Genomic DNA, 18,709 nt, shown 5'->3' with positions numbered 1-18,709 from the left:
TTTTCTTGACTATTTTATCTTTTTACACTTGATTTCAAAGCTTCATATGATAATAGGTAATTATAATATGTGACTAACAGTAACATAACTGGCATAAACTTGTTTGGAAACAAATATAACTCAAATGGGTGGAAATGGAAGTGTGCTCTCAAGAGAGGAAGGAAGAAGTCAGCAGGGTAACAAAGCTTTTCTTGTATCTTCTCATGCATCTTTGAAAGGAAAGAAGACCTCTTTGCACCTCAGACAAGGTTCTTCCAAATTTAGATAATTTAACCAATCTGGGAGGTTATACCCTTTAAAAATGTGTCTAAAATGAGACTGACTCCCAGTTTGGTGATTAGTTGGATGTTAGTGCTTTATCACATGGTATCTGAATTAGTAAGAATAATGGTTGCCAAACTTGCTGATAATCAAATCTTGGGAATACACATTGTATGATTCTATCTATATAACATTCTGGAAAATGCAACACTATAGGGAGAGAAAAAGAGGTGAGTGGTTGCTAGGCATTGAGGAAGGGATTGACTTTTATAAAGGGGTCACATACAGGAATTTTTGTGTAATGAAACTATTGTATATCAAACTGTAGTTGTGGATATGAGTCCATTTCTTTGTCAAAGTCTATACAACAATATATTAAAAGATTAAACTTTACTGTAAGCAAGTTTTATCACCTTCCCAAATCTGAACTATGATGTCAGAGGAATCTCAGGATGGAATATAGACTATGAAAAAGAAATCCTGCTGTTTAACAAATGTATGACATAATCTCACTGAAGGAGATGAACAAAAAGGGAGATAGCCTAAGTAATTTTGGAAAATTGTTTTGACTGGATAGTGTAAGGCTAAGTCAAAAAGTAGGGGTGGGCATGGTTATGACCTCCTGTAACCCCAGCTAATTGCAAAGCTGAAGCAGGAGGATTCCAAATTCAAAGTTACCCTGGCCAATTTAGCAAGACCCTCTCTCAAAAATAGAGCTGGGGTGGAGTGCTTGGCTAACATGCACAGGGCTCTGGGTTTAAAGCCCAATACCACATAAACCACCACCACAAGAAAACACACACTTGCTCACAAAAAGCAAACAAAAAAATCTGTACTAATAGTTCAGAATCAGTGTACTCTAGTTGATAAGTTTGTTTCTTACAGGGTTATAAATTTTCAGTTATTTTACTACATGTATACTAGGGTTAAGAGTAAATATAATGATTGCTAGGTATCTTGTTGGAGAAAGAAATAGGCAAAGGGAAAATGCTAGAATGAGACTTGTGATGCTTCATTCAAGTTATATATGCCAATATCAACTGATGTTTATATTAATTTATATACAGTTATGGAACTAAATATAGAAATGTGTTTATACGTGGGTTAGTGTACACACATGTACTTCTGGTGCTTTTGGTTGAGACATCCTAGAAAGAATGATGCTGCCATAGCAAAAAGCACACTTAGCACCCAGATCTTGGTCTCTACCAATTTTCAATACAAGAAAGCCCAGAACATCCTAAAGTGCCAGAAATATAGCAGTGCTTAAAAAAAAAAAAAAAAAGAAATGACAGAGCATGTCAACCTGAAAGAGCTCCAATGGCCAAAACTGTAATAATTTGAGCAATAATAGCTTTGTATTATAACCCAAGGAACAAAATAAATATCCATAAGTGTACCCTGATAAACAAACTGTTAAATAAATAAATTAAGCTGGAAGAAGGGAAAGCTATTTCTTACAGGAGCTTTCCAGACAATGAATATAGAGAAAAACAGAAAAATCATTTAGAAAACTGATTAATGCTAAAATTGGTGGACAGAACTTTAAAGAGAGACAGGATATTTACATTGCTTCAAAGTTTTTTTTTAATCGATTTTCTTTTAGTTGTAGATGGACACAATACCTTTATTTTATTTATTTTTATGGTGCCAGGGATCAAACCCAGTGCCTCACACATGTGAGGTAAGCACTCAACCACTGAGCCATAACCCCAGCCCCAAAGTGTTTTCCCCTAAACAAATATTGATTATTAAGGTGGTTTAAACATATATCCACAAGTTCTCTTATACTTCTTCCTTTAGAAACTAGAGCTCATTTCTCTTTCCTGAGCTTAGGCTGGATTTAATGGCATGTTTCTAACAAATAGAATATGAAAAGGGAAAATCAGAAATTCTTCTGTGGAGAAACCTTAACCAAGTGATCAAGATTGACACCATGAATGATAAATCATGTTACTCTGATAGGCTTCCTGCTCTGATGTGATGAGAGGGACACTTCACTGTAGTATTCTTCTTCCAAATGCAGATCCCTGAAAAATTGTGAGTAAACACAAGACAAACCCAAATTGAAGGACAGTTTACAAAATGCCTGACCAATATTTTTCAAAAGTTTTTAAGTTCACACACACACACACACACACACACGCACAAAAAAAAAAAAAAAGGAGTGTTTGTCAGTTTTTCTGTCACTGACAAAATATCTGAGGAAAACAACTTAAAGGATGAAAAATTTATTTTGGCTTATAGTTTCAGTCCATGACTGCTTGGCCCCAGTGCTATGTATGAGGCTGTGCTGAGGCAGAATATTATGGGGGGGAGCATGTGGCAGAGCAGAGAGCTGGTCCACTTCATGGTGGCTGGAAGGAGAGAGAGAGGGAAAGGGAGAGGGAGGTTGTGGTCCCAATACACTTCCTCCAATTAGGCCCCACCTCCATCACTTCCCAGTAGCACCACTAGTTGGGGACCAAGCCTTCAACACGGGAGCCTTTTGGAGACATTCCAGACCCAAACTGTAACACAAGGAAAAGACTGTCACAGATTGGAAAAGACTAAGGAGACAAGATGAATAAATGCAACATAGAATCCTGGATGATAAAAAGAACATTAACGGAACAACTGGTGAAATCCAAATAAAGTCTACAGAAATAGTATTATATTGGTCTTCATTTCATAGTCTTGGTAATTGTGCTGTTGTTATATACAATATTAACTTTAAGGGAAGTTGGATGAGGGGTATACAGGTACTCTACACACTAGAGCTCTTTGTTACTCCTCTTTTCTTTAAAATTAATTGAATAGTTTTAACATAAAAAAGATTTTTAAAATCTGGAGAGTGCTGGGCTTGGTGGCATATGCCTGTAATCCCAGCTATTCAAGATTAAATTTGCCTGGGCAATTAAGCAAGACCCTGTCTCAAAATAAGAATAAATAAGACTGGGGATGCATTTGCCTAATATGTTTGAGGCCCTAAATTCAATTTGTAGGACTTAAAAAAAAAAAAAAAAGTCTGGAAAGCTTAACATAATGCAGGTATTACATATTCCTGCCCTTGAGACTCTAACTCAGCAGACTGGAAATAGGACTTAAAATTCCTACTTTTGTGTGTGTGTGTGTGTGTGTTTGTGGTGCTGGGTGTAAGCAAAAATAACTGAAACAGGAGCAGACCTCAATGGATCACCAAGCTGTCTTTATTAAGCAGCGGTGAAATGGCACATTTTCAGGGGAGAAATTAGCAATTGGTTGCAAGAGGGGTCTGTTTATAGGTTTTAATTGGAGTTAATTTTAGCAGAATGTTTAGTGTGACTTAATCATTAGAGATTTGGGTAGTCAGGAAACTAGTTGTGCAGGTTCAAAGTCTAAATTAGGAAACCATCTGTAAAAGCTTCAACACCCATTGATACTGGGATGAAAGTCCAGATCCTAGAGCCCAAGAGCCCATTGTCCGCCTTCTCCACCCAGGACTCATAGTTACTGGGAAAGGATGAAAGTCCAGAGCCCAGAGCCGATTGTTTGCCTTCTTCATCCAGGACCAATCCTTTATTCCTGAGGGTTGTTATTTTATATCCTTCACTGGGTATTGAACCCAGTGTATTGGCCTCATGCATGTTAACAAATGCTCTATCTATTTACTGATGTTATTCTGATTATCAGTGGAATTTGATTTGAGCTGGAGAAATAAAGAGCAGGAAAAAAAAATCTAGTATCTCCCCAACCCATATATGTACAATTACCTATCATCAATTATAAGTTCAGAAAAGGAAAATAACTGGGCACAGTGGCCTGCACCTGTAGCTGCAGCTACTGGGGAGACTGAGGAAGAAAAATTGTGTGTTCAGGGCCAACCTGGACAACCTAGTGACATCTTGTCTCAAAAAAAAAAAAAGGTCCGGCTCTCAATGGCACATGCTGTGATCCCAGTGACTCCGGAGGCTGAGGCAGGAGAATCAGGAGTTCAAAGCCAGCCTCAGCAATGGTGAGGCACTAAGCAACTCAGTGAGATTCTGTCTCTAATTAAAATACAAAATAGGGCTGGGATGTGATTCAGTAGTCAAGTGCCCCTGAATTCAATCCCCGGTACGGGAAAAAAAAAAAGGAAAATAGACACATTTAACCTGATCTAAGCATTACATATTCTATACATGTATTGCAACATCATATGGTACCCCATAAATACATACAGTTATTATGTTCTATGTTTTTTTGTATCAATTAAAAATATATTTAAATAAAAGAAGAAAATCTGTCCCTTAATTTGAGGGCATGAAACAACACAGTAGTGGCACCAAATACCTCTTCCTATGCACTGGTTCATTATGGTTCATCATGTTTTTGGAATTAGTGGTTAGTATGTAATGTTATGCCGGACGCTTACTTTTTTTGTTTTAATATTTATTTCTTAGCTGTAGCTGGATACAGTATCTTTATTTTATTTATTTAGTTTAAATAATTATTTTTTATTTGTAGTTAGACACAATACCTTTATTTTATTTACTTTTATGTGGTGCTGAGGATCGAACCCAGGGCTTCCCACGAGCTAGGTGAGCACTTTACTGCTGAGCCACAACCCCAGCCCCAGGGTGCAAACTCATCACTTGTTCAAAGGGAGGAAGCAAAGGCACCAAATTAAGAACTGACTTAGGTTCCAGAGCACTGTACCCCAAGCTTCTGCCATCAGAGATGGAGCCAGATTTGCTAGTGAATTATCCCAAAATAGCTGCATCAGAAATGGGCTTAATTTGCTTTTACTTATCGACCCTTAATACCCACAGTCTATTTCCTAAGAGAAATAAATTCTGTGTTGGATGTGCTGAGTTGGAAGTGTGATGACTTTGCAGTGAGAAATCTTTTAAGAATCGAGTAGAGATGGACAGGTCTTTTTGCCCTGACTGCTTTTTGGGAGACTATAACTGTAAAATATGTGCACGATTACTCAAAGGCCTCATTTATTTTAAATGTACAGAGAAGTTCCTCTTAGCTCATTCTGAGGCTCTTCCTCTTTTCGTACAAATGCTTCTGGGTGATGAGTGCCTCTGAGTGAATGGGGTCAATGAATCCCAAATCCTCATGTCTAAGTATTTGCCACTTGTGAGCCAAACTGTGAAGACTGGGCTCACCTATTGGGAGATAAAGCTTAATCAGAGCAGAAGTTCAGCCTGGGGCAGAGGGTCTTTAAGAACAGAGACATGGAAGCTACCTTTTATGACTACAAAAGGCCTTGGAAAGCTTTATTTCCTCCAGAAAGGAGAATGAAATTGTTACTCTAGAAGTTAGGGCAGAGCTACCCATTATTCCATTCATGAGTCTGGTTATTCATGCATGTAGGGCTGCCATGAAAACATCTGAATGAGCACATCGAGTCCACTGTCATCAATATATGAAAAAAATAAGATCAGTTGTAATTTATATTAATTCTTCTCCTTCAACCGTGGGATAACAGTCTGGGGGCGGGACACTTTTTGAACTTGTGTTTTGCTGTGATAACACCACTGTGCTCTGAGCACTTTTGAGAAACTAAGAAGCCAGCAATTCCTTCCAGCTTCCTGAGAGTGCATCTGATTCAGTTCCTCAATTTCACACAACTGCTGCTGATGTTTCACAGTTAGAATAATGTTCAAAACAGGATAACTGAGAATTGAAGGGCAAAGAAGATTCTGGTATTTTTTGCCAGGAGACCTGCGTCATATATTGTGAGAGTAAAAAGAACAGGATGGCTTCAAGTGTGAATAGAAGTCGATTAATTTCAAAGCAAGGAAAGATTCAAGGTCTTGCCATCTCTATACTTAATAAATTGTGTGTGTTTGGTACACAGAACAATAAATTCCACCACTGCACAAGAAAGACAGCCTAAGCAGGGTTATCTCTGGTTGTGGTCATTTTGAGGACACAAAAAAGCCTTGAGGCCAATGCTTCAGGGAAATGGTGATGTCAAAAGGAACTGGGTTACCTAATAGAAGAAAAAGTAGGCCCAATTCTCCATCTTGTCAGCTTAGGCCCTGACTTCCTTAATAAGACTCCTATAGTGCAAGAATTAAAATCAAGAATCAATAAAGGGGATGGATTAAAATTAAAAAAACTTCTTCTCAGCAAAAGAAACAATCAGTGAGGTGAATTGAGAGCCTACAGAATGGGAACAAATTTTTACCACATGTACATCAGATACAGCACTAATCTCTAGGATATATTAAAAAAAACCCAAAAATCTTAACACCAAAAAAAACAACAACAAACAAACAAATAAACAAAAAAAACACCAATAAATGGGCCAAGGAAATGAACAGACACTTCTCAGAAGATGATATACAATCAACCAACAAATATATGAAAAAATGTTCAACATCGGGCTGGGGATGTGGCTCAAGCGGTAGCGCGCTCGCCTGGCATGCGCGCGGCCCGGGTTCGATCCTCAGCACCACATACAAACAAAGATGTTGTGTCTGCCGAAAACTAAAAAATAAACATATAAAAATAAAAAAAAATGTTCAACATCTCTAGCAATTAGAGAAATGCAAATCAAAACTACTCTAAGGTTTCATCTCACTCCAGTCAGAATGGCAGCTATTAAGAATACAGACAACAATAAGTGCTGGCAAGGATGTGGGGAAAAAGGCACACTTATACATTGCTGGTGGGACTGCAAATTGATGCACCCAATATGGAAAACAGTATGGAGATTCCTTGGAAAACTGGGAATGGAACCACCATTTGACCCAGCTATCCCACTCCTAAGTTTATACCCAAAGGACTTAAAAACAGCATACTACAGGGACACAGCCATATCAACGTTTATAGCTGTACAATTCAAAATAGCTAAATTGTGGAACCAACCTAGATGCCCTTCAGTAGATGAGTGGATAAAGAAACTGTGATATATATATATATATATATATATATATATATATATATATATATATATATTCACTCAATGGAATATTACTCATCATTAAAAGAGAATGAAATCATGGCATTTGCAGGTAAATGGATGGAGTTGGAGCATATTATGCTAAGTGAAGTAAGTCAATCTCCAAAAACCAAATGCTGAATGTTTTCTCTGATATAAGGATACTGATTCATAATAGGGACAGGATGGGGAGCATGGAAAAAACGGAGGAACTTTAGATAAGGCAAAGGGGAGGGAGAGGAAGGGAGATGGCATGGGGGTAGGAAAAATGGTGGAATGAAATGAACATCATTACCTTATGTACATGTAAGAAGACACAAATGGTGTGACTCTACTTTGTGAAAAACCAAAGACATGAAAAATTGTGCTCTGTGTATTATGAATTGAAATGCATTCTGCTGTCATGTATGACAAATTAGAATAAAATGCAAAAAAAAAAAAAAAAGAATTGGGTTGCCAAAGGGGTCAGACCCACCGCTGGCAGGAGACCAAAAGCTGCAGGGTCACCTAGTGCGCTGGAGCCTAGTGGCTCCAAGGTAAAAGAGCCCCAACTCCGCGTGCTCGCCTCAAGGCTCTGGGCTCCGCACGCTTGGATGTCAATCAAAATCCTAGGCCCGCCCACGGAGGAATTCGACCAATAGAAGCCGGGGGTCGGGGGTGAGGAGACGTTGCTGGGTCAGGAAGCAGGGGGTGAACGGCCTGGCGCTGCCGAGCAAACCCCAGTGTCAGGAACCCGCCCCTGGGGAGCAAATGGGGTGCGGTGGAACCCAGAGGTGAGTGCAGGGCTGCGGACTATGTGCGAGGTCCCAGCTCTCGGAGCGACCCGCGCTTGGCTTCTCAGGAGCACTTCTGGGCTACGGAGCCCTTCCCTCAGCGCTCTCTGGCTCCGTAGTCCCTGGCCCGGTGCAGAGGAGGTGCAGCCTTGGGGGTCCTGGCTGAGAGCGCTGGGGCCAGGAAGTTGAGGCCCGGGCCGAAGGGGAAGGCAGCTTTGGAGCCCCGGGCTGCCGCAGCCTCGCACCACAGGAACCGGCACCGCGGTAGGGAGGGGCGGGATGGGGCTTGAGTAGCCCCATCTTCAGCGGTCTTTCTTGTGGCAGCGCGGTGTCCTGACCTGGAAAACGCAGCTCAGACCCTCTCTCCCGACCCCTCCCCGATGCGGCGTGCTAGGCGATGCCGCTAGGTCAGCCCCTGTCTCCAGTCTCATCGCTGCTTTGAGTACCAGCCAGCTGCCTCTTGGCCAGTGGTGCTGTCACACAGTGGACTGCTCTCACATTACTGAGCTGCAGTTTTGGGACATCAGATTTGGGTCAAATGTGGAGTGTGACTTCTCAAGGATAATGTGGAGACCCTGGCCTGTGGCCCATCTCTGCTTGACCCAAGGCCAGGGGCGGTGAAGACAATTCTCTGGAAGGATTATGCAACGTTTTATGAAATTGTAAAATTTCCCTTGCTTTTCATTATGCTAAAGGGGGATTGCTGCCACATTGCCCAAAGATAAGGAATCACACTGCTCTAGTGGGCCTTACCCCTCCTCACTGCCTTTAATTATCATTTGGAACATGAGGGTGTGTTTGAATCTGGCAGGACTCCTACATCCTGATAATTGTCTAATTCTGCTTAGTGGAGGAAGCACATACTATTCCTCCATAGTATTTGGGTTCTGTTTCCCTTTGACTGTGTTTATTACACCTTATCAATGTCTCTTTTCCTTACAGTCTCTCTCTGGGGCTGATAAAGTATTGTTATTTGTTATGGAGAAATGAAAAGAAGGGATAGATCACTAAAGTAGGGATTGCTACCTTCATTGCCTGGGGATCCGAGTGTCTTGAGAGGGCAAGATAAGTTACAATTCAAATTTCATTTCAGAAAGGCCATCCCTCACCAACTGATCCAACCTATACTAGTGGTTCCCCTACTTGACTGTACATTATAATCATCAGGGTACCTTTTTTTTTTTTTTTAATGTTTCTTAACTACTCCTACAGAATCTGATGTAATTGGGTGAGTGGGACCCAGGCATTGGTGTTTTAAAAAGCTTCCATAATAATTATTAATGTGCATGCAGGATTGAGGCCATGACTTACCAAATGCCCTAGTTTTTTCTTATAGCACTTATTACTATGAGACTTATTTAATTTGGTTACTTCTCTACCTGCCACATAATCTCTGTGGATACATCAACACTGGGCATATGAGGTGGGGAGGAAGGTACATGAAAGAAGTGGAATCTGTGGAAACAAATTCTACACATTACCCTCCTTCCTTAATTTTTCTAAATTTTTAAAAAATGACAGTGGAATGCATTTTGACCCATTATACACAAATGGAGCACAACTTCTTCTGGCTGAGGTTGGTGTAGAGTCACACTGGAAGAGTAATCATACATGTATATAGGGTAATACTGTCCATCTCATTCCACTGCCTTCCCATCCCCAGATCCCTTCCCCTCCCCTCACTCCCCTCTGCACAATCCAAAGTTCCCTTGCTTAATCTTTATTGAAAATTAACACTCTCTGATTGACTAATCAATATTATGGTCCTGGATAGGTCTCCATTCTTTCTAGATGAAACACAGCTGCTCTTTGGGAAATTTGAAATATAACCATTTATGTTTGGTTATATTCCATGTAAACCTCTGCTTGTGTCTCATAAGTAGGGGAGAATACATTCTGAATTAAAATTCCAGGTACTTGCTCTAACTAGTGAATTACATTTATGTGGATAATAGGTCAGAATATTTAGGATAGGGATCATTTTAGAGACTTGAGAGGTGCAATTATCTAGTAATATATTGTCTTTGTGACCTCTCCAGAGGGTGGTGTTCTTGTCAAATTTTCTTTGTTTAGTGTTTAATTCAGGTATTTCATTTATGTCATTGACATTTATTATTCCTAGTAATGTGAGCAACCACTGGTAATTCTCTTGTGAAATTGGGATAGAAAGTCATTCTATGGCTGTTACTACAAATACTAAAGAAAGATTGCTTAATATATGTCTTAGACTTCAAAACAGTCTTAATCAGAATTTGGCAGAATAATCCCAATAAATACTGGGTTCTACCTGCAAGACAGATTCTACATTTTGCTTTTTTATTTTTTTTCCCAATACTACGGATTGAACCCAAGGGCACTGTATCCCTTTACTATATTTTCAGTTTTGTTTATTTTTATTTTGAGAAGGGTCTCACTAAATTGCCCAGACGGGCCTTGAATTTGTGATCCTCCTGCCTCAGCCTCCCTAGTTGCTGGAATTATAGGTATGTGCCACCATGCCTGACTACATTTTGGTGTTTGCTTGTCCTTTGCACATAAAAATAAAGCATGAATAAGTAGAGTTCTAACATTATACAAAGATTTGAAAACAAGACTGCTCAAGTTTAGATTCCTTGAATTACAACTTTTATTTAAAAATTTATAAAAATACCTGTTGTTTTCTATAGTGGGAAAATGGATTGTTGAACTACATAATTATGTAGTCTTTAAGAAAAATAATATTTGGAGTTTTTATCTTTGGTTTATATTTTTTCAGTTATGCTGCTACTTGAAGTTTTGACCTTCAGCTAAGTTTTTAGAGTGATTTTCAAGGTTAAAGTTAACTGGTTAACAGTGAGTTCTGTTTTTTATTAGTAGGAAAAAAAAAAGAAATGTTCTCACTACTCTTCCCACTACATCATACTTTTTTTTTTCTTTTTTTGGTACTGGGGATTGAACGGCGTTTTACTACTGAGCCTCATCTCTATTCCTTTTTTTATTTCACATCAGTATGTACCTAAGTTGCTAAATCTGACCTTGAACTTGGAATCCTCCTGCCTCAACCTTCTGAGTCACTGAAATTGCAGGTATGTACCAATACACTACATTGTATTTAAATCTATGCATATCTTTCTGCCTATAATATTGTAGTTTTAATTGCTAACATGTTTTCCTTTATCTTATTTTCAATATCTTTAACCTTTATATCATGTGCTTATTTCTGTTGCAGTAGGAAGAATGATATAAACATGAAAAGACATCAATGTATGCTTCAAATATGGCAAGAAAAGAATAAGGACTGCTGCTTACAATTGCCTGGGTTCAGGATTTCACGCTGGAAGGAATTAGAAATAAATTCTATTTTCATAGTTCCAATACATATCTCTTGGGAAATTTCCAAAAAAGGTAAATTACAGTGAATTATAAATTTAATTTTTGGTTGATCTTCATTTTTTTTGCGTTTTTTTCCCATCCAGTACTATTGTTCTGACTTGATTCCAAAGTGATTGAGGTACTGATTGATTGTTTTTTGTTCACTTTGCAAAATAGCTGTCTTGTGATAGTGTCTGTGTTTTGTATTTGTAGGAAAACAGCTGAAACCTGTTACCAGTTTCCTCTTTTTCTTAGAAATCTTTCATTTAAGCTAGGCATGGTGGCACACACCTGTAATCCCAGCAACTCAGGAGGCTGAGGCAGGAGGATCACAAGTTCAAAGCTAAATTCAGCAATTTATAATTTAGTGAGGCCCTAAGCAACTTGTTGAGACTCTGTCTCAAAAATAAGTAAGTAAATAAATGAATGAATGAATAAATAAAGGGCTGCCAGTGTGGTTCAGTGGTTAAGTACCCCTGGGTTCAATCTCTGGTTCCCCCTCCCAAATAAATCTTTCATTTAAAATTGAATTATTTTCCCAAATATGGTTTAATGCTTTCTTTCTTTTTTTTTTTTTATAGCTTTAATTTTTTTTTTGTACCAGAGATTGAGTGCAGGGGTGCTTAACCACTAAACCATATCCCTTTTTTCAAATTTTTTGTTTTGAGACAGGTTCTCACTAAGTTGCTGGGGGCCTCACTAAGTTGCTAAGACTTAGTTGCTTTTTGAACTTGGAATCCTCATGCCTCAGTGTCCCAAGCCACTGGGATTACAGGCATGCACTACCCCACCTGGCCTTTAATTTTTATTCTTAGAAATCAGCTTTCTTCTTTTTTTTTTTAAGAGAGAGAGAGAGAGAAAGAAAGAGAGAGAGAGAATATTTTAATATTTTTTTTTTTAGTTCTTGGCGGACACAACATCTTTGTTTTTGTATGTGGTGCTGAGGATCAAACCCGGGATGCACTCAAGCCAGGCAAGCGCTCTACCGCTTGAGCCACATCCCCAGCCCCTCAGCTTTATTCTTTATGTTTTAGATTTTTATTTCTTGGTGGAAATTTAAGACAGATATATAAAGGAGAAAACAAAAACTGCCCAGAGGTGACTCCTGAGAACATTTTAGTATGTCTTTCAAAGAGAGATCTATCTAGTGTGTCTCAAACAATATCTACTTAGTTGAACAAAGGAGTCTCTGAAATGTCAGTGCTCTACTTACTTATAGCAGGAAGTCAGGTCTTTTCCTGGCATGACCCTTCATGATTAATGTCAGCAGAAATCTCTAGCCATGAGGGCTTCTTATATTGCTGCCTGAAGCCCTGTAGTTCTTTTAGCTTTGGAGTCTGCTCCCCTTGCCGTCCTTCTGCATCACTGATCATCCTGTGCTGCTGCTGACTTTCTGAAGCACTCTAATGTTCTCCGAATGACTGGCATCCACAGGATTCATAGACCATGCCTGCCCATGTGCAGTTAAATTCCTATGGATTGTCATCTTTGTTCTTCTCCCACTCTGTCCATTAGGGAAACCTATGATTTTTATGGCCGACTCTGAGAGAGAATTTCTGTAGCAGAAAAGTTTGGGTCTTGGTGAGAGATTTTTCCTCTGTTTCATAGAATTGTGTTATGAAATTTATAGGCACTTCAGGGTGGATGAGTGCCTTGGTATTAGAGAGGGATGGTGTCAGGGGACATGAGATGTTAGGTGAAGTCTTTCATAGTCCCTGCATCTGGTGGAGATATACAGGAGTGATAGATTTCTTTCTTTTACTCCCCACCGCCTTTTTTTTGTGGTACTGGGTATTGAACCTGAGGCCTTGTGCCTACTATGCAAGCACCCTAACACTGAGCTGCACTCCCAGCCTTTATTCCTCTGAAAAGGGAGCTGCCTTATCTTTAAGAAGACAATTGCCCACACCTTCAAGGCAGATGTCCTCCATACTTGCTACTTAGCTGGGGGAAAAGGAGTTTTCTGCTTCCTGCCTCCTGCCATATAGAGGGATGGCATTCCTTATTTTCCAGAGTGAAGGATATGAGTATAAACTTTTCAAGGGGAATTTCTGACAGTACAATGCAATTATGGAGTAGACCACTATAATTATTTGTTAACGTAGTCTTTTGAATCATTGTATACCATGTAAAGAATGAAGTTCTAAGAGGAAATTGAAAAAGTATGATGCATTATCATTAAGTTGCTTTTTCTCTGAAATATAGTTACTGTTTTTTTTTAAAAATATAGTCATAATTAGTATAGTCTTGTTAGAGAGACAAGAAATACATACTAGTAGAGATCAGCTGAGAAGTGAAAATAAGCACTATGGGAATTGTGAGGTTAGAGAGCATGTTGTCAGTCTTGTCTCCTTTCTGAAGCTGGGTTGTGGAAGGCTTGGCAATGGTCCTTGTGGGATGGGAATGGTTCAGACAGGTGGAGTAGATAAATGAGAGAATAGAATACCTGCCAGGTCTAGCATAAAGCAGAGGGGGATGTTGATGCAGTTGATCTATTCTGAGATACTCTGCAGTATGATTATGCACCTTTTCCACCTTACCTCAACACTGCCCTCCATGGAAAGCCTCTCTAGCAGCAAAATACCAGTATCATCTCTGTTTACCTGCATCAAATAACAACTGGAGAAAGTATTTTGAATTTGTTACGTGGAAAATTGTTAGGAATAGCTGCCTCTGACGTCCTCTGCCTGTAACAGGTATGATGGAGAGTGGGGGATCTTGTTGCCCACTCCTCCAGCTTAATGTACTCCTCCACTTCTTCAGGACAGGTATCTTTCTTCCTGTACTTTGTTTCTTAGCTGAGGGAGAACAAGGACCACATTTATGGTGGGGGGAGCTGGATATTTTATGTCTCCTACCCTTCAGTGGGTAGCCCTCCTTGTTTTCCAGAGAAGACTATCAGAGTGGTTTGTATAATATCTTGCAGAGTTCCTCATAAAAACACAGGGTTTTCTCTTAATACCCTTTAGATATAATTTATATGATAATATTGTATAACTTAAGCTATAAGGGAAGGGAAATGATTTTATTTACTTACATCTCCGTGTGTTGTGGGGCAGGTCACTCAGAAAGCACACCAAGTGCCAGTTTTGTCCAAATCAAAGAGTCTTTATTTAGCTGGCCAGCTGGTGACTGCTCTTTGTAGGACCCATAACTGCCTCTGCAAGGAACAACCCCAAGCCTGAGCACTTTAGGATATTTAAAGGCAAAAAATCACACCTGGGTTGACGTAACTGCAAGCAAGCAGGTACAGAAGCTGAATTGGGCAGTTAGTGAGACAATGCAGTGGGTACACTGGTACTTCCCATAGGACTTTCCAGTTTGGCACAGCAGCAAGCAAGCAGAAGGGAAGGGGGTCAAAATGACCCTAGTTGAGTACAAGTTAGAGAATGGTTACTAACATGTAGACAATCAATCTCTGACAAGGTACATTTCCCAAGAAACATGGAAAGCAAAGAGAACAATTTTACATTGTATAAGAATTGCTATTTTGTGTTTCCAAGTGTGTTATGCTAGGTAACTATTAATGGGTACAGAGGTGGGGCTTTCCCATGGAAGAAGCATTTCTTACATGATATGAAGTCTCAGGGTAAAATGGAGTCTGTTTGGCTATATTGCCCATATAGCCTGGCCCATAACACATATTTAACAATTATAAAATTTAAATTTAAAAAATTTTATTTTGCAGTTTCTGAGTTTGAATACATTCATTTTTGCTCTCTTAAAAGTTAAAACCTAAAAAGGTAGTAGGGCAAATGTTACAGCCTAGAGTTGGGATAGGAAACGGGGATGATTGTTGGTAATTGGAATATTACTGTGCTCTGGCTCTTTGCTCTCTTCTTGTGACTTTGGGCCTTAGATAAGGTTCAGGAAAAGGAAATCTGTTTTTTCTTTTACTCCACTCCAGGATATTGCAATTGGTGATGTATTCTTTATTTCTTCTATTTGAAGGAGTTTGTTGAAGAAAAATATGCTTCTTGAATCAACTGCAGTCTCTCCTCTACACAAAGAGCTCTTAAGGCTACTAACAGGATAGAAGCAAATTACATTGAGAGCTCATTTGCAGCTCAGAAAAACAAAGACATGAGTTTTGAGGAGTGAAGGTATTATGATGTCGGCCATGGGTGATCAGGACACAGCCAGACAATGTGGACCAATTTCTTCAAACTGCGGATTTTTTGCTGTCTGCTTGCTGTGCTGATGGTGGTAGTGCTGGTCATCATTGTTACTGAGGTAGAGGTAAGTACCCACAACTAAAGCAGCCAGATCTGGGGACTAAGGATTAACTAGCCTGAGGCAGTACTGTCATCAGGAAACTTATCCCAAGTTACAATTCTTCCTTCCATTTATTCATTAAGTATTTGAGTGCCTCTGGTGGTCATATACTGTGATAGTCACTGAGGGTGCAGCAGTGAAGAATACAGAGATGATTTCATTACTTATGGAGTTCACATTCTGATTGTGCATGGGAGAAAATAATATGGGGTGAGTATCCCTTGTCTGAAATGTTTGGGACCAGAAAATTTTCAAATTTTGGAGGTTTTTGTTTTATTTTATGAAGAAAAGAGCTTTATTTAGCTCTGAGTTTTTTTCAATTTTGCATAACTATTGGTTGAGTGTCCCTAATCTGAAAATATGGAATCAGAAGTATTCAGAACTTAAACATTAAAAATGTTTTGGGGGAGGCTGGGGATATAGCTCAGTTAATAGAGTGCTTGCCTCATATGCACAAGGCCCTAAGTTCTATCCCCAGCACCACCAAAATAAATAAATAAATAAATAAAACTGTTTTGTAACACAGTGGTAGAGTGCTTGCCTAGCCCATGTAAGGCACTAGGTTCAATCCTCAGCACCACATAAAAATAAATAAATAAAGGTATTGCATCCATGTGCAACTAAAAAAATTAAAATAAATGAACAAACAAACAAATAAATGTTTTGGATTTTGGGCATTTCAGATTCAGATTTTTAGACTAGGGATGCTTACCTTGTAATAATAAGTAGTAATCTTAATCACATGGTATAGTAGTAATGTTAATTAGAGATTGTGAAAAGTGCTATAAAAGAGGAATTCCAAGGTAGCTTTAGGAGAGGAAGAAAAAGGTAGCTATCTTAAGCTGGATGTGGTGGTGCACACCTGTAGTCCCAGAGCTCAGGAGGCTGAGGCAGGAGGACCACAAGTTCAAAGCCAGCCTCTGCAACTTAGCAAGGCCCTAAGCAACTCAGTGGGACCCTGTCTCCAAATAAAATACAAAAGTTGCCCCTGAATTCAATTTTCGGTACCAAAAAAAAAAAGAAAAAGAATCTTTTAGTGATTCCTGGCAAAAAACTGAAGTAGTATGCAAGGGTAGGGAGTTGAAGAGTTTGTTTTGAAGGGTATTGTATGACACTGAAGAGCAGGGAGCATGTCTTACTGAACCCTCACAAGTGCTTTATGCTAAGAAGGTACTTGGTAATATTGATATATGAACTCATATATCACCAAAATTTATGGAGTAGTGAAAAGGATGTTGCCCTTTTTATTTTGTTAGTGGTGCTAATTCTGATTCAATTATAGCTTTTTTTTTTTTTTCTTATTGGGTTTTATTAGCACAAGATGCTTTAAAAGCTAAGACACAGGCTTTTTCATTTCTCCGGCTGGAACTCACTTTGTGTTTTTTCAGCAGAACACCTAATTTTATTATGAAATGGGCCTGTAGAGTCCCTTTTTGTTTGTTTGTTTGTTTTCTCCCCTGTGGGCCATTAACAAAATTTGTTTGGTATTTTGAAGAATGCGAAGTGATTCTGTTAAAGATTTCCTTTAGAAAAAAAAAAGCATAAAACCTAGGTCACTTCCTTTTCTTTGCTTAAACTGTTCTTGCATGTTTTTGCTGCAGGTAAGGCAGTGCCAATTCCATGTTGATAGTATCTTCTACCTGGAACCTGTCAATGATATATCTAGATATTTAAGAAATTCCTGTTTCGAGGAAAATATACATAACATAGAATTTGCCATTTTAACCATTTTCATTGTACAGTACAGCTCACATGTGCAACTATTGTGGGGCAGGTCGCTCAGAAAAATACATTAAGTCCCAGTTTTGTCCAAATTAAAGGGTCTTTATTTTGACCTGCCAGGACTGCTTCCTACAGGACCAAGTTGTCTCTGCAGAAAACAGCCCCGAGCCTGAGCATTTTAGGATATTTAAAGGCAAAAACTGCAAAGAACACATCTGGGTTGATGTAGCTACAAGCAAGTAGATATAGAAGCTGAACTGGACAGTTAATGAGACAATGTAATGAGTACATTGGTACTTTCCATAGGACTTTCCAGGTTGGCATAGCGGCAAGCAAGCAGAAGGGAAGTGGGGGGGGGTGTCAAAATGACCCTAGTTGAGTACAAGTTAGAGAATGGTTACTAACATGTAGACAATAAATTTCTGACAAGGTACATTGCCCAAGAAACATGGGAACCAAAGAGAGAACAATTTTACATTGTGTAAGAATTGCTGTTTTATGTTGCCAAGTGTGCTATGCTAGGTAACTATTAATGGGTACAGAGGTGGGACTTTCCCATGGGAGAAGCATTTCTTACATGATATGGAGTCTCAGGGTAAAATGGGAGTCTGTTTGGTCATTACCCAAATAGCCTGGCCCATAACACAACTACTACCACCATCTATATCCAGAACGTTTTTATCTTACCAGACTCAAACTTGTATGCGTTAAACAATACTTACCCTTTCTTCCTCCCTTCAGCCACTGGCATCTACTGTTCTATATTCTGCCTCTGTATTTGATGACTTTAGGTATTGCATATAAATGAAATCATATAGTATTTATCTTTTTTAAATATTTATTTTTTAGTTTTTTAGGTGAACACAATATTTTTATTTTACATATGTGGTGCTAAGGATCAAACCCAGTGCCTCGTGCATGCTAGGCGAGCATTCTACCACTGAGCCACAACCCCAGTCCCAGTATTTGTCTTTTGCAACTGGCTTATTTTTATTTTTGGCAGCATAATGCCCTCAGAGTTAATTTATGTTGTATTGTGGATCAGAAATTTCTTCCTAAGGCAAGTAATATTCCTCTGTACACACACACAGACATTCCTCTGTGTACACAGAGAGAGAGAGAGAGAGAGAGAAGCGTTATTTAGCCTTATAAAAGGACCCATGCTATAACATACCTACCCATTTTGACCCATGCTATAACATACATACATTCATGGACATTTGGATGATTTCTACCTTTTGGTTATTATGAATAATGCTGCTATGAAGTTAGGTGTACATATCCAATTCTTTTGGGTATGTACCCCCAACTACAAGTGCTGAATTGTGATAATTCTAATTTTTTCCCCCTGCACTACTGGGGATTAAACCCAGGACCTTGTACATGCCAGGCAAATGCTGTACTACTGAGCTACAGCCCCAGCTTATTT

General features: G+C 39.1%; 1 protein-coding gene across 2 annotated transcripts in view; it reads left to right on the top strand.

The window, feature by feature from the left end:
* Positions 1-18,709, top strand: part of Nxpe3 (neurexophilin and PC-esterase domain family member 3) — a 66,307-nt gene that overhangs the window by 8,015 nt on the left and 39,583 nt on the right. Inside the window, exons 1-4 of one of the 2 annotated variants that reach the window (XM_027943283.2) lie at positions 7,819-7,932; positions 10,921-10,997; positions 11,141-11,316; positions 15,235-15,522. In XM_027943283.2, the coding sequence (XP_027799084.1) occupies positions 15,430-15,522 (93 nt within the window). In that variant the 5' untranslated portion in view covers positions 7,819-7,932; positions 10,921-10,997; positions 11,141-11,316; positions 15,235-15,429. Of the gene's footprint in view, positions 1-7,818; positions 7,933-10,920; positions 10,998-11,140; positions 11,317-15,234; positions 15,523-18,709 lie in introns of those variants that run through there. The other variant, XM_071615390.1, reaches the window with a different exon arrangement.

The sequence above is a fragment of the Marmota flaviventris genome, chromosome 8 (genome assembly GCF_047511675.1).
Source record: "Marmota flaviventris isolate mMarFla1 chromosome 8, mMarFla1.hap1, whole genome shotgun sequence".
Classification (NCBI taxonomy): domain Eukaryota; kingdom Metazoa; phylum Chordata; class Mammalia; order Rodentia; family Sciuridae; genus Marmota; species Marmota flaviventris.
Note: the sequence above shows the minus strand (reverse complement) of the source record. Positions and strands in the feature narration are given on the sequence as shown.